Genomic DNA, 17,023 nt, shown 5'->3' with positions numbered 1-17,023 from the left:
TGTTCTTTGGCTAATACTACGCTGTCTTGATTACTGTAGCTTTTATAGTTAAGTCTTGAAGTTGGGTAATGTCAGTCCTTCAGTCTTCGGTATTGTGTTGACTATTCTGAATCTTTTGTCTTTCCATATAAACTTTAGGATCTATATGTCAATATCTGCAAGATAGCTTGGGGATTTGATTGGGAATACACTGAATCATTAGATCAGGTTGGGAAAAATTGATGTCTCAACAATAATGAGTCTTCCAATACATGAATACAGACTATTCCCCCATTTGTTTGTAACATCTTTTTTTTTTTTTTTTAAGATTTTATTTATTTGCGAGGGAGAGAATGAGAGACAGAGAGCATGAGAGGGAGGAGGGTCAGAGGGAGAAGCAGACTCCCTGCTGAGCAGGGAGCCCGATGTGGGACTCGATCCCGGGACTCCAGGATCATGACCTGAGCTGAAGGCAGTCGCTTAACCAACTGAGCCACCCAGGTGCCCTGTTTGTAACATCTTGAAGGTTAAGAATAGACAACGTTGATCTGTGGTGGTAAAGTCTGAAAAATGGTTACTTTTGGGAGAGGGCAGGTAATGATTAGAGATGGCATGGGAGAGGCTTCTGGGATTTGGGGAATGCTCTGTATCTGTGTGGTCATTACATGGGTATGTTCATTTTGTAAAAATTATCAAATTGTATACTTAACGATGTGTGTACTTCTCTTTGGTAATATTTTCAATATTTCTTAAAAAAAAAACCAAAACCTTAGAGTCTGACTGTTTTGATTAAAGAGCAGAAAACTTGTATCCAAATTTATATTTTAGTGGTCCAGCACCTACTTAGTAGCTTCGAAATTTTGTGGGTATAGTTTTGGGGGGAAGGGAAGTAGGTAAGGAATTTAAATATTGAGGCTAAGAGCAGACTCACATTAAAGGTTTTGGTGTTCCTTGTAGTTGTTTTTATGTTAGGTAGTTTTTGGTCACAAGTATAGACAGAATTTTTTTTTAATATCAATTTTAGACAAAATGGAAAACCAAGGTAGTCTAAATCTTGAGAAAAAACTATGTTATAAATTCTATTTGAAACAGTGTTCTCCCAGGGGTGGTTGGTGTAAGCCCTATCACTTGGTATTTGACACTAGATTAGATAAAACAGTAGAAGGTTTCCTGTTTGGAAAAATCCCACTTTATTGCAAGGAAATAGGATCACTTGTAAGGATTTTTTTTAACTCAAATTTTTGTGACAGAGGAAATATTATCTCTTCTACTCTAATGGTCAGAAGCATTGTTATTTTGTCATTAAAACATTGACCCTCTTTAAAGTTGCTTTTTTGGGGTGCCTGGGTGGCTCAGTCGTTAAGCATCTGCCTTTGGCTCAGGTCATGATCCCAGGGTCCTGGGATCAAGCCCTGCATTGGGCTCCCTGCTCCGCGGGAAGCCTGCTTCTCCCTCTCCCACTCCCCCGCTTGTGTTCCCTCTCTCACTGTGTCTCTCTCTGTCAAATAAATAAAATCTTAAAAAAAAAAAAAGTTGCTTTTTTGTCTAAATAGAAAGCCGTATTTAATGCATTGTTTTGTATAAGAGCAATGTTGGAATTCATGAATTATCTAATGCTGTGGCTTGTACACGTGGAGAAGCAGTGTAAGTTAATGGGTTCATATAGATTATTTGAAGCATTACCTGCTTATATTTCTTACAGGTCTAGGGTGGTGATATGAAATAAACAGATGTAGGAGTGCTTACAATTAAAATGCCCCATTTTACATGACTGTAGAGCAAAATCGTACCTAGAAGCAGTTTCACTTAATGGGCTGTGCTTGTGTCAACTTGTGGTTTCAACGGAAAAGTGCCTGTAGCAACAGTAAACTTCTAACAGCAAATGACTTGAGTTTGCATTTGTCACATTAGGAAGGACAATACAGTTTCAGTTTATTCATTCATTTTGCGTCATTATAATGGCGTAAAAGGATGGTTAGTTGCTCATTAGGAGTAAAATTGAACAGCATAAAAGGCAAGCCTTTCTTATGTTGAGTGCTTAATGGTTTTATATATACTGCTATGTCAAAACTCTCAGGAGGGTTTCCTATAGTGGTTGGCCTTAGATAAGACCCCATCAGTCATGGTCCATTCTCACAGTTCTAGTTCATAGGAAGTTGTTAAACATCTAAGACTATATTGTGAGAAGGAAGACTTTCTTCTGTGTGTTTTATTGATACTTTCATATCTTTTTTTTTTCCCCCCAAGGATAATTGTTTTACTATTAGTTTATACACTAAAGCAACAGATTCACATTTAAAAAAAATCTGTTTAGAATTTCTCCTCTGTTAATTTTATGCTTTCTTCCTGGATTAGCTGATATATTCATCTAGCACCTCTACTTACATTGATAATGTCCAAATTTGTATTTCTGTATTTTTTTCTTCGAGACCTATGTTCCTAAGCATTATGTAGTTCAAATTAAAGTTGTTTATTTCTCTTTTTACTTTTCCACTAGTTCGCATCCTTTTTTTGTTTGTTTTTGTTTTAAAGAGAGGGAGAGAGTAAAAAGGGGGGGGGTAGAGGGAGAAAGAGAATCTTAAGCAGACTCCATGTCCAGCACAGAGCCAGACGTGGGGCTCAATCTCACAATCCTGAGATCATGACCTGAGCCGAGTTGTACACATAACTGACTGAGCCACCCAGGCGCCCTCCAGTAGTCCACATCTTAATTTGGGGTTACCCTGTACCCAGTTATAAATGCCAGCAACCACCCAGGAGTGGGGTGTTCCATATTGTCATATGGGTTGAATTGGTTGATAATGTTCAAGTCTTCTGAATTCTTCTTGACTTTCTGTCTTGTTTTATCTATTTACAATGAGGGCTAGAAATCTGCAACTATTGGTGTTGAATTCTCTCCTTTTCATTTTGTTAGCTTTTGTTTCATATATTTTGATTTTTATATTTTCCTGATATATTAACCTTTGTATCATTATGAAATGTCCTTTTTTGTCTCTAGTAATATTTCTTGTCTTAAAGTCTATTTTATCTGATGTTGATATAAACATTTTAGCTCTCCTATGATTGCTCTTTGCATAATATATCTTTTTCCATTTTCTGTCAGCCTATTGTATCTTTGAACCTAAGGTATGTTTTTTAGACTGCATACAGTTGGATCTTTTGTTATTGTTGTTGTTTCGTGTTTTTACAATTGGATTTTTTTTTTTTTTTGGACAGAGAGTTAGCGAGAGCGGGAACACAAGCAGGGGGAGTAGGAGAGGGAGAGGGAGAAGTAGGCTCCCCACTGAGCAGGGAGCCCGTTGCGGGGCTTGATCCCAGGACCCCGAGATCATGACCTGAGCTGAAGGCAGACGCTTAACGACTGAGCCACCCAGGCGCCCCTACAATTGGATCTTTTTTATCCATTCTGACAATATTTTGCTATTTGGTTAGAGTATTTAGGCCACTTATATTTAATACAAATATTAATATGGTTGGATTTACATTTGCCATTTTATTTTTTAATGTCTCATTTGTTGTTGTTCCTCAGTACCTTCTTTACTGTCTTTTTTTTGGGGGGGGTTAGTTTTTTAACTGTATTTTTTGAGGTTTTTCTTTTTTCTTTTCTTTTTTTTAATGGTTGCTCTAGGGATTGATTATATCTGTATCTTCGTTTATCACAGTCCTCTTCAAATTAATATTTAATTTCAGTAAAATATAGAAACATTGTACCAATAGGGAAGAGCTCCATCTCCTCTCTCCTTTTTATAGTATTACTTTTATGTATGTGACATCTGTGTGTATTATAAATCTCACAGTGTTATAATTATTGCCTTTTGCAACCATTTATTTTTTAAAAGAAGGTAAGAGAAGAAGTAATCATTTATAGGGTCTTTTATGTTAACATACATATTTACGACTTTTTGTTGTCTGCATTTCATTTTGTGGATTTGAGTCACAGATTCTTTCCTTTTAGCCTAAAGAATTTCCTTTATTATATCTTGTAAAGCAGGTCTGCTACCAGTGAAATTTCTTAGTCTGCTTATCTAGGAATTTTTTTTTTTTTTTTACATTTTATTTTATATTTATTTATTTTATTTTTTGCAATCCCTCCACCCAGTGTTGGTCTCGGACTCATGACCCTGAGATCAAGAGGCACATGCTCTTCCCACTGAGCCAGCCAGGCACCCCCATTAACAAAATTTAAAAAAATTTTTTTTTAAAGATTTTATTTTTTTGACAGAGACAGTGAGAGAGGGAACACAAGCAGGGGGAGTGGGAGAGGGAGAAGCAGACTTCCCACAGAGCAGGGAGCCCGATGCGGGGCTTGATCCCAGAATCCTGGGATCATGACTGGAGTTGGAGGCAGATGCTTAACGACTGAGCCACCCAGGTGCCCCCCCCCCAAATTTTTTTTAAAGTAATCTTTATGCCCAACACGGGGCTTAAACTCACCACCTCAGGGTCAAGAGTCACATGCTCTACTGACTAAGCCAGCCAGGTGTCCCTTTTGTCTTTGTTTTGAAAGAATATTTTTGTTGGATATAGAATTCTTATTTTTTCCCCTTAGCACTTTGAGTGTCATTCTACCTTCTGGCCTCTAGTGTTTCAAAATGAGAAATCAGCTGTTGATCTAATATGGTTTCCTTGTATATGATGAATTTTCTTTTATTGCTTTCAAGATTTTTCTCAATTGTCTTTCACTTGTTTGATTATGATGAATCTATGTGGATCTTTATTGAGGTCTACTTTGAGATTTGTTGAGCTTCTTGGATATGTGTGGATTGATGTTTTTCATCAGTTTAGAGGATGTTTGGGGCCATTATTTTTTCAGGTATTTTTTCTACCTCTTTCTCTCTTTCTAGGATTCCTGTTATACACATGTTGACATTCTTGACATTGTCCCTTATGTTTCAGAGGCCCTATTCATTTTAATCTTTTTCTCTCTATTCTTCAGATTGCACAGTTTCTATTGACTTATTTTGTTCACTGATTTCTTTATTCTGCCATCTTGAACCTGTTGTTGAGCCGTTTTCATGAAATTTCAGTTTTATACTTTACAACTGCAGAATGTCCATTTGTTCCTCTGTTACTAATTTGTTCCCTTATTGAGATTCTCTACTTGTTGACTCATTGTTATACTTTTCTTTAATTTTTTAAAAGTTATTTTCCTTTAGTACTTTGAACATATTTAAAATAGCTCTTTTGGGACGCCTGGGTGGCTCAGTGGGTTAAATGTCTGCCTTCATCTCAGGTCATGATGCCAGGGTTCTGGGATCGAGTTCCGCATCGGGCTCCTTGCTCAGCAGGGAGCCTGCTTCTCCCTCTGCCCCTCCCCCTGCTTGTGCTCTCTCTTCTCTGACAAATAAATAAATATTTAAAAAAGTAAAATAGGTCTTTTGATGTCTTTGTGAAGTTCATCATCTGAGGACATTGTTTTTCTAGTGACTGCTTTTTATCTCCTGTGTATGAGTCACATTTCCTATTTTTTCAAAGGTCTCTTAATTTTTTATTGAAAACTGGACACTTTAGATAATATTTTGCAGCAGCTTTGGATTCTTACTATTTTTCCCTTTGAAAGGGTTGCTGTGTTTTTGTTTAGGTCACTGGGATAAATCTGAAATCTGTCTCTCCTGCAGTGTGTTGTTGTTTATGTCTCTGCTCAGTTTTTAAAATTTTTTCTATTTTAACTTTTCAACCTGGCTTTCTGTTCTTTGCTCTTATCCTTTCCAGCATAGTTTACTGGTCAGCCAGTACTTGGACAGAAATTGTGCTCAAATACCTCCCACCAGTAAAGATTTTTGGCATCTCCTCTGCATAATCCTGTAGCCTTAGCCAAGAATATGCTTGACTCGTTCATGATCACATCCTCAGGCTAGTGGAACCCTTGATTGCCCTGTCCGCCTGCTGCTTAGATTGTCACTTGCACCTATAATGCCCCTGGGTGTAGGTGTGGCCCACCATTCCAGATTGAGTGAGGCCCCTTTGTAAATGCAAACACAGATCCTCTAGGCCTGTGCCATCTAATTAGGCAGAACCTATTGAGCTGGGAGGTGGGGGGAAATGGGAGTGGCCCCAAGTAGGTCCCCTACTGTTCTTAATAAAAATCCTGCAGGTTTTTATATTTTAAGATTTAATTATTCATTTGAGAGAGAGAGAGCTCGCAGGCAGGGGGAGGGGTAGAGGGAGAGAGAGTCCTGAAGCAGGCTCCCCGCTGAATTGGGAGCCCAACACGGCTCCATCCCAGGACCCTGAGATCATGACCTGAGCCAAAACCAAGAGTCTGCTGCTTAACTGACTGTGCCACCCAAGCGCCCCAAACCTGCAGTGTTTTTTGTTTTTTTTTAAGATTTTATTTATTTATTTGAGAGAGTGCTTGCGAGCGAGTGCGTACAAGCAGGGGGAGGGGCAGAGAGTGAGGGAGAAGCGGACTCCCCACTGAGCAGGGAGCCTGACAAGGGGGTGGGGGGGGCTCCATCCCAGGACCCTGAGATCATGACCTGAGATGAAGGCAGACACTTAACTGACCAGGTTCCCCAGTCCTGCAGGTTTTTAAGCATCAGTACTTCTCTTTGGTGCAGGCATTTGATACATTTCCAGAGCTCTGAAGTGTTTTTTTTAAGATTTACTGATTTATTTGAAAGAGAGAGAGCATGCACACACAAGTGGGAGGGAGGAGAGAGAATCTCAAGCAGACTGCACCCACTGGGGAGCCCGACTGGGGGAGGGGCGTGTGTGTGTGTGTGGGGGGGTCCCCGATGCAGGGCTGATCTCATGACCCTGAGATCACTGCCTGAGCTGAAACCAAGAGCCAGGTGCCCAACCAGCTGGCACCCCTGAAGAGGTTGTTTTGATTAATTTTGTCTTGCTTTGTAATTACATTTTGGGGGTATTTGCTGACCTTTTCCCATGCTCATAGCCAGGTGTCCTGCCTTACCAATACTTATGAAACCCTGCATACTCATCATCTATCACCGCTTCTTCACACTGAGGTAACCACTACCCTGACATTTTGGTAATCATTCCTGAGCTTTTTTTAAAGTAGTTTTACAGCACAACTAAGTATCCAGATATATTATGTTATTTCGTATCGTCTTGTTTTGAACTTTATATACATTGACTGATACGGGGTTTTTTTTTTTTTTGCAATTTGCTTTTTTTTTTTTTTGCTTACCATTGTTTTTATTGTTTTATCCGTGTTGATGTAGTTGTCTTTTGTTTCTACTGCTATATGCTCCTTTACTGTAGGAATGTACCACAGCTTATTTTTCCGTTCCGCTGTTTGTCAGTAGATGTTTTGTTTTTGTTTTGTCTATCACAGAGACAGTGCTGCTACGACACATGTGTTTCTCTAGACAGTGTTTTTCAAGCTTTTAGGTCACCACCTATTGGGTTGTGAAATCAATTGACTGAGTCATGAACAACACTACATTTTTTAAATATATAGAATGAAAAAATATCTTGAGTGCTTTACATAAGTTTCTGTCTCATGAATGTAACCACAGGAAGCTCCAAACTCCTACGTCACCCCTTATTTCCTACACTCTAATCTTCAGAAAGCACTGCACATTCCCTGTTCTTTCCCTCCCCTCCTTCTCCACCTCATTTCTACTTCTGTTCATCATCAGCGAAATCACCAATATTCTTAACTTCCTCTCTGAACTTCCCCTTCACCTTCCTGCACTAGTAACACTGTGGTTTCCACTGAGGGCACAGCTTCACCTTGCAAGGGGTGCCTGTACTTTTTTTTCTCCTGCAGTCCTCCTCTGGCCTGGATTTCCTTGTTCCTCATTGCCACTTTTCAGATAATTTTCCTCTTCCATTAATCCCCATATTGCTGTCCTCTTTTGACCACTGACTGTGGTGATTTTTGTTCCTTGCTTAGTGTCATTTTGTCCATTATTACTCTTGTCTTAATTCTTCACGATTACAGTGTACACAGATGATCCTTCTGACACTGCCCACTCAGTTCTGTGAACTCTCTCATAATGATTTTGTTCTCTACCTCAGCCAGTTATTTTCACAGTCATACTCTAACCAGTGCTTCTCGAACTATCTGTTGTGAAGGACTAGTATATATATATTTTAAAGATTTTATTTATTTATTGGGGGGGAGAGAACTTGCGTGGGCGCATGAGCGGGGGGAGGGGGCGGGAGAAGAAGGAGAAGCAGACTCCCCCCCCCCCCCCCCCCCCGAGCAGGGATCCCGGCATGGGGCTCGATCCTGGAACCCTAAGATCATGACCTGAGCCAAAGACAGACACTTAACCGACTGAGCCACCCAGGTGCCCCAGGACCAGTGTATTTTTATTTCCAATCCATCATTGGTGAATGTTTTTGGTAAAATACAATTAATTAGGGTGCATGGGAGCAGGGAGCCGCCTCCTCCCTCTGCCTCTCTCTCCCTCTGTCTCTCATGAATAAATAAATAAAATCTTTTAAAAAATACAATTATTTACTAGGAAATTGAAATGCTGTTTGTCATGACATGTCATGACAATACCAAATTGCTGTATAAGTCTCTTAATCAATTTTCTTAATTTCTGTACTTCTCTCATTGCAGACAGTCCTTTAAGAACACCACTTTGAGTGGCACTATTTCAGATCTCATCAGTTACCAGTAAATGCAACCCTTCCGTAATCCATTTCATTCACAGCGCTCTCGGACTGCCACCTTCTCTTTGCAGTTCACTATAGTACCTTGACTCCACTGGGATGTCCATTCCGTTGGGAATTTTCACTGCCCTGTACCTTCTGGATGTGATCATTAGAATCATTTCCTTGTATACACTCTTGTTTCTTTCTTGGACCGATCTACTTGCTTAGTAAAACTAGAATTCTGGTTAAACCCAGCTTCTTCCTCCTCTGTGCTTAGACTTACACAGCTGAATTTCAGAGGAGAAAAACATACCTGTGTGTGCCAGTCTCACTTGAAGTTCATGCTATAGCCTTAAAGTGGGCCTTTATTATGGTCTGAAAATCATATACTGTAACTTCTCTAGTGTCTTCATTTTCACCATACTTTTTCACACCTGGTCTTCTGATCAGCCTCAACACCACCTCATTCATCTTCACTTTTAACGATGACCTTGCTTTCTACTTCCTTGAAAAATTTGTAGTCAGAGAGAACTTCCATAGATTCCCATTGTGTTTATCATTGGGCCATGAAAATTAGAATGACACCTTTAGTCTTGACAATTTCTGTCTTAAGGTCTGTTTTGCCTAATAATCATAGAGATAAATAAGCTGGGGGATTATGTGATTTCTTTTCATTTATATATTTTTTTATTTCGTTAAACCTTTATAAGTCCCTGTGTATGGAATATGGACATTAAACAGTAACAGTTATGCAAAGTGCTGTGAAAGAAAACAGGTGTGTAATCTTTTTTTTCCCCTTAAAGATTTTATTTATTTATTTGACAGAGAGAGAGACAGTGAGAGAGGGAACACAAGCAGGGGGAGTGGGAGAGGGAGAAGCAGGCTTCCTGCTGAGCAGGGAGCCCAATATGGGGCTGGATCCCAGGACCTGGGATCATGACCTGAGCCAAAGGCAGATACCTAGCGACTGAGCCACCCAGGTGTCCCAAAATAGGTGTGTAATCAGTATATAACAGGGATCCTATTAGTAAGGTACCAAAGGCTACCCCAAGGAAATGATACTTACTCTGATATCTGTGAAGAGTAGCCAGCAAGGGGGCAGGCACAAAATGAGTGTGAAAGGCCAGAGATCTGAAAAAGCCATTCATGACACATTCTTTGTATCTGGAAGGAGTTAGGGTGTGAGTGGCCCAAGATGAAGCTGGAGATGTGGGCAGAGGTTTTGAGCAGGTAAGAGCAATCACACACTACCTTCTCCCCTTAAGTTTGTGTTAATAGTCCCTACCTAGCGTGGAAATTGAGTAGTATTGCAAATTATTCTTTTGACACTATGTAAATTACTGTGCTTAGCAGTTTTATTCTCCTCACATTTTCTGTAGCAAGTGTTATAATCCTTTTCCATTTTCACAAACCTCCAGATGTGCTCTTTTCACCTTGTATTAAGTTTTGCCGACCAAGAATGAGGTCTGATATGAGAGAAACTCCCTCCAGATTTTCGCAGTAGCCTCATTTAGCCTTATACTTTGTACTTTCCACTCCTTTTCACTTAATACTTTCCACTTCCCTGTTTCAGAGGGGCAGTGTATTGCTTCCTTTCCATGGTTTAGCTCTCCTACCTGTCCTCATCTTTTGTCATCTTAGTTTCTTAGTGAACACAGGACTAATAAAACAAATGCTGCATTTTGATTGTCCAGAACTGAAGGCCTGTTTTTAATTAATTTTTTTAAGGACTTTATTTGAGAGAGAGCGAGCGCATGCGTGCACCCAAGTTGGGGGGTGGGAGGGGGGAGAGGAATAGGGAGAAGTAGACTCCCCGCTGAGCAGGGAGCCTGATGTGGGTCTCAATCCCAGGACCCTGGGATCATGACCTGAGCTGAAGGCAGGTGCTTAAGTGATTGAGCCACCCAGGCACCCCTTTATTTTTATTTTTTTTAAAGATTTATTTATTTTAGTGCGAAAGAGCGCAAGCGCTCAGAAGAGTGAGTTGGGGGGAAGGGCAGAGGGAGAGACCCTTCAAGCGGACTCCTACTTGAGCGCAGGGCTCGATCTTACAACCTGAGATCATGACCTGAGCCAAACCAAGATGACGATGCTTAGACGACGATGCTTAACTGGCTGAGCCACCCAGGCATCCCTGACAGCCTGATTTTGAAAATTATTGCATATAATCCTTTTTAAAGGGGAGAGAGAAACTCAGATAAAACTCAAGTTGCCTTGAACTACTCTTCTCTTGGTCATCCCCCTACTCTTGTAAGACATTTATAAAATACTTTCTGTTTATGTGGAATCTAAACAACCCCTTTCTATAAACATGTTATATTTGCCTTGTAAAAATATTGTTCTGCCTGCTGTATAGAGCACAGGTTTGTGGGCAGGAGCAACACTGAATATATATAGAGAGGAGATGATGATTTTTGGTCGTTCTATTGAAAAATTATGGAGGTTGTGTTTAGAGTGGTTGACGGTGGAGATGGAGAATACTAGGCTAGAAACATGACGTAGGACTGATAGGAATTAGTGAATGATGGGATGCAATGAGTAAAGGAGAAGGCGTTGTCAAGGATAATCCTCAGGTTTCTGACATGAGCAACTGAAGTATTAGTGGTGTTATTTCTTTTTTAAGATTATTTATTTATTTATTTAAAAAATATATAGAGAGAGAGAGGGAGGGAGAAAGCGTGCGGGCAAGCATGCATGCAGGGATGAGGAGCAGAGGGAGAAGGGCAAGAGACTGTTAAGCAGATTCTGCGCTCAGCACGGAGCCCAATGTGGGGCTCAATCTCACAACCCTGAGATCAGGACCTGAGGTGAAACCAAGAGTCAGATGCTCAACCAGCTGTGCCACCCAGGTGACCCATAGTGGTGCTGTTTTTACTGAGCTAGGGAAAGATAGAGAAGGAGCAGAGTGGGGTAAGTCAGAGATGACTAATTTGGTTTTGGACATGAAGAGATTATGGTGCCTTTGTGAAATCTAAATGCAGATGTCAAATGGCTGTTTGGGTAGACTGGTATAGAGCTTGGAGAAGAGCTGAGATGGAGAGACAGAATTACTAGTATAGGGATGGTATTGGAAACTGGATGTAGGGCGCCTGGGTGGCTCAGTCGTTAAGTGTCTGCCTTTGGCTCAGGTCATGATCCCAGGGGGCTGGGATTGAGCCTCGCATGGGGCTCCCTGCTCTGCGGGAAGCCTGCTTCTCCCTCTCCCACTCCCCCTTGCTTGTGTTCCCTCTCTCTCTGTGTCTCTCTCTGTCAAATAAATAAAATCTTTTTTTAAAAAAAAGAAACTGGATGTAGAAGAGGGTTACTTTGAGGGGTGTGAGAAGGACCTAGTCCTAGGACTAACACCCGAGGTATGGTAGAGGAAGTTAAGTCTATAAAGTAGGCTGAGAAGGAGCAACCAGAAGAAGGGAAGCCTGGGAAACCAAAGAAAAACATTAGCTTAAGGAGGAGAGGGGTCTGGTTAAGCATAGAATGCTGCTTAGACATTAAGATGAGGGCCAAACTGTTTGTTTGCTTTAAATATACCGGGGTCATTAATGACCCTGATAAGAACTGTTCTACAGGTTTAATAAAAGCAGATGTCAGATGGGATTGGGTTGGAGGAGTACGAGAGGTAAGGAAATAGAGGTAGGGAATTTAGACAGCTCTCTCTCTTTTTTTTTTTTTTTTTGAATTTTTATTTATTTATTTGACAGAGAGAGACACAGCGAAAGAGGGAACACAAGCAGGGGGAGAGGGAGAGGGAGAAGCAGACTCCCCGCTGAGCAGGGAGCCCGATGTGGGGCTCAATCCCAGGACCCTGCCTGGGACCATGATCTGAGCCGAAGGCAGACGCTTAACGACTGAGCCACCCAGGCGCCCCTAGACAGCTCTCTTAATGAGGTTGTGAGAAGAGAATGGTTTCTGGAGGAGATGAGAGGTTGAGGCGGTAAGTAGGAGAATTTTTTTCAAATGAATGAGTAAATGGATGGTTGGACGATCCTTTTGAGTGTGAGAAGTTGATGAATGCCAAAGAATAATCACTAAGGCTCTAGGGAGATGAGGGGGGATTAACTGTAATATCCATGTAGAAGGGGACCGCCTTTAGAGTGGAGGGAAGAACAGCATAGTGGAAAATGCTTTTCTAAGGAAAGAAATGCTGTATGTTATATATTTATTACTTCATTGTGAATTTACTATTAAACTGGGTGGTTGAGAGCCTTTTATCCCATTTGTAAGATGCAACTATCATTCAATAGTTTTATCTTTTTCTACTGCCAGCTACTTTTGATTACCTCTACCAAGAAAATCCACGTTTTTTCCCAGACCAAAAACAATATATGCAGTAGGGGCACCTGGGTGGCTCAGTCATTAATCATCTGCCTTCGGCTCAGGTCATGATCCCAGAGTTCTGGGATCGAGCCCCGCATCGGGCTCCCTGCTCTGCGGGAAGCCTGCTTCTCCCTCTCCCACTCCCCCTCCTTGTGTTCCCTCTCTTGCTGTGTCTCTCTCTGTCAAATAAATAAAATCTTTAAAAAAACAAATAAACAAACAATATATGCAGTAAATACTCTGGTTGTTGGGGAGGATTACTCTGTACACATGACATCTTTCCCCCGTGTTTAGAGTACTTTATTTTTATTCCACTGCAGGGAGTTTTGTCAGAGCTTGTATTTTCACTTCCTGTGACTTTTTTTTCTTGTGTTTTATGAATTATGACAAAATTCCACTACAGGGGGGAGACTCTAATAGACTTCACTGACTAAATGTGACCTGAGCAGTAGTTGGTGTCAGGAGCAGAAAGGTACCAACTCCCCTTTTCTTCAGAAGACTTTAAAGTAGACTTTTATGTTTGAGTGGGGTTTTGGATAGGCAATACTTGTACATGATAGTAGAATCAAGAGGTAAAAACTACGTACAGTAAAAAGGTTTTTTGACTCCTGTTCTCTCATTCGCTTTCTTTCCTTGCCAAAGTAGCTGGTGTTAACTGTATTCTTAAGTATCCTCCCAGAGATTCTGTACATCTACAGACGAACTCACATATAAGTGTAAAACAAAATTATACTTCTTTATTTACACTAATGGTATAATGTACCTTTTTTATTCATTTAACATTATATATTGAAAATTGCTCCATATTAGTGTATTAAAGAACTTTTTCATCCTTTATGGGCACATTGTATGGGCATATCACTATTAGCTAACGGTGTCCTATTTATGGTTGATGCTAGTGTTTGTGATTAAAATTGTTTTTTTAGGCAGCAGAAGTCATTGTAGATCTCAGTAAACTGTTAAGTATAAGGATCTTGAAATGAAAGATAATTGAGTTGTCATATTGAAAGACAATGATAATGTCTTGTTTTCTTACAAAGAAAAACAGTTTAGATTTATTTGTCCTACCCACACAGTTTATTTACTGAACAAACAGGAGTTTTATGGTCATATTAACATATTTACCTTTCCACCTGATGTTATATTATGTACTTCAAAAAGGTCCAGTGCCTCCTGCTTTCAAAAATTAATTTGAGACTTTTGATTCTTGTGCTTTATGACTGACATTAATTTCATTTGAGTATATTTCTCAAATATTTCAGCTGTAAGAAAAATTTTTATTCTGGAATATATAACATCATTCTCTACAGAAGAATCAAGTCTTGTTTCTATTTAGTTACAAAATCTTGGTTTATTCCTTATATTTGGGGTATTTCATATCTCAATATTTTATTTCCTGTTTGTATTGCCAACATGCTTCAGTTATGACACTGGCAGTTTGCCGGTTTAACTTTTACTCCCTCTGTTGGCTTTCAGAGGTGTTACATTCCTTTTGGAATGGTGTTAGGAATAACATTTATGCTTTTTTTCATTTAAGTCAAAAATTAGTAATGATGCAAATATGAAATAGGCTACATATGGGATTGTTTTACATTAATGAATGTTTCCAGTGGCCGTGAATGTTCTGGTTTTCATGAATGTGTTGTGAGGAACCTTCATCAGAATGTCTGTTTCATCAGCAGCTGAGAACAAGGCCATGAAAAACAAAAAATAGGAATATAGAATATTCATGTTTATAGTAAGCAAAAAGTAGGCTTGGCATGTTAGAGCAATAAAAGGATTTTCTGAATATCTTCTAGTTGCCGTCTACCATATATTAAACTGTCAAGTAATAGAGTTGATAGAGTGAAGTGATGAAGATGTCTTATGGCACCTGATTAGCACACCATCTAGCTCAGTGTTTGTGTCTGTTACCAGTGGGAAATCATGATAATTGTCTTCTATAACATTATATGTACAGAATGAGGTATTTACTGGCTTTGCACATTCTTAGCACCATCCTTTTAAAACCAAACCATCAGTTAATGGAGTTTGCTCTGTACGGGTCACAGCTCTTGTAGTTAAAGGTTATATCCTGTTTCTCCATGATTAAGTAGAGTTGTAGCACACTCAGTAGGGGAAGGATGTTAGGTTCTAAAGTTAGCATATAGGTGCGCCTGGGTAGCTCAGTCATTTGAACATCCAACTCTTGGTTTCTGGTCAGGTCATGATCTCAGGGTCTTGGGATCCAGCCCTGAGCTCAGCGAGGAGTCTGCTTGAGATTCTCTCCCTTTCCCTCACCCTCCTCCTCTGCCCCTCTTCCACTCATGGTCTCTCTCTCTCTCAAATAAATAAAATCTTAAAAACAAAAATAAATAAAGTCAGGGGCGCCTGGGTGGCTCAGTCGGTTAAGCGGCTGCCTTCGGCTCAGGTCATGATCCCAGAGTCCTGGGATCGAGCCCCACGTCAGGCTCCCTGCTCTTTGGAGAGCCTGCTTCTCCCTCTCCCTGCCTCTCTGCCTACTTGTGCTCTCTCTCTCTCTCTGTCAAATAAATAAATAAATAAAATCTTTAAAAAAAAAAAAGTCAGCATAAAAGGTAGAAAATGTGTGTAGGGTGTTTTCTCTTAAACTCCTTAAGTCATTCATAGACTAGAATGTACTAGGTTTTCTGGGTTCACAAAGTAGTTGATCTGTATTTAGTGGCTCTGTTTATGAAACAAAACATGTTGAAACACTAGACTCACATTCAGCCTGATGAGAGGTATGTGGGAACTAGGAAGGACTGTGAGGAAACAGCATAGTCAGGCCTGGCCTCTTAATACCCATGTAGAGCAACTCCTCCTGAGGGGAATAGCAGATAGGTTTGATGCATACAATTACTTTGGGTGCTCATTTGCCAAATGCATATAATTGAAAGGTTTTTTTTTTTAATGTGTGTACATTTGATGTTACTCCACTATAATGTCCTCTCTTTGAGGATTTGAGTATAAAAGTAATCATTCTAGCTAACTTGTTTTTGAGACTAGTTTTTTTTAAGCATTCTTTTTCATATATGTTAAAGTCAGAACATACACATTTAACTGTATCAGAGTTTTGAGGACCCCTTTCTTGAACATTTTAAGTAACGTTTTTAAAATTGAAAATCCTTGTTTGGTTCCTTGCTGGGCTTGCAAGTTCAGTAATTGAGGATTAATATTATGCCATTTTTAGTAGTTGTGTATGCTAGTATTTTGATAGTACTGAGTCCTTTGACTGTTAAGCAGATGACAGGTACATTTTAAAGGCCTGTGTGATGGTAACTTTTGCTACTAATTTAGAAAGGTAGGCATGTTGTGTTGATTAAATAATCTTCCATTTCTGTTTATTGATTTTGTGTGTTTTTGTACAGGTTGCTTTCCTGTTGCATCTTTGACCTAGTTTCCTAAACTCTGCTCCATGATTTAACTTGAAAGTCTGAAATGAAGATGGAGGAGGCAGTGGGAAAAGTCGAAGAACTCATTGAGTCTGAAGTCCCACCAAAAACATCTGAACAGGAGACAGCTAAGGAGGAAGATGGATCTGTAGAACTGGAATCTCAAGTTCAGAAAGATGGGGTAGTGGATTCTACAGTTCTTTCTTCAATGCCCTGCTTATTGATGGAACTGAGAAGGGACTCTTCTGAGTCTCAGTTAGCATCCACAGAAAGTGACAAGCCGACCACTGGCCGAGTTTATGAGAGTGACTCCTCTAATCACTGCATGCTTTCCCCTTCCTCTAGTGGTCACCTGGCTGATTCAGACACGTTGTCTTCTGCAGAAGAGAATGAACCCTCCCAGGCAGAAACAGCAGTGGAAGGAGACCCTTCTGGAGTGTCTGGTGCCACAGTCGGGCGCAAGTCTCGGCGTTCCCGATCTGAAAGTGAAACATCTACTATGGCTGCCAAGAAAAACCGGCAATCCAGTGATAAACAGAATGGCCGAGTCGCCAAGGTTAAAGGTCATCGGAGCCAAAAGCACAAGGAGAGAATCAGGCTACTGAGACAGAAAAGGGAGGCTGCTGCACGGAAGAAGTATAACCTATTGCAGGACAGTAGTACCAGTGATAGTGACCTGACTTGTGACTCAAGCACGAGCTCATCAGATGATGATGAAGAGGTTTCAGGGAGCAGCAAGACAATCACTGCAGAGATACCAGGTA

At 40.2% G+C, this 17,023-nt stretch overlaps 1 protein-coding gene across 4 annotated transcripts in view; it reads left to right on the top strand.

Moving 5' to 3' along the window:
• Positions 1-17,023, top strand: part of ARK2N (arkadia (RNF111) N-terminal like PKA signaling regulator 2N) — an 81,634-nt gene that overhangs the window by 18,929 nt on the left and 45,682 nt on the right. For all 4 annotated transcript variants that reach the window (XM_036107593.2, XM_036107594.2, XM_036107589.2 and 1 more), the window contains one exon: positions 16,236-17,020. In XM_036107593.2, coding sequence (XP_035963486.1) covers positions 16,306-17,020 — 715 coding nt within the window. In that variant the 5' untranslated portion in view covers positions 16,236-16,305. The remainder of the gene's footprint in view (positions 1-16,235; positions 17,021-17,023) is intronic.

Source organism: Halichoerus grypus, chromosome 13 (assembly GCF_964656455.1).
Source record: "Halichoerus grypus chromosome 13, mHalGry1.hap1.1, whole genome shotgun sequence".
Taxonomy (NCBI): Eukaryota; Metazoa; Chordata; class Mammalia; order Carnivora; family Phocidae; genus Halichoerus; species Halichoerus grypus.
This window is presented reverse-complemented; position numbering and strand designations above follow the sequence as displayed.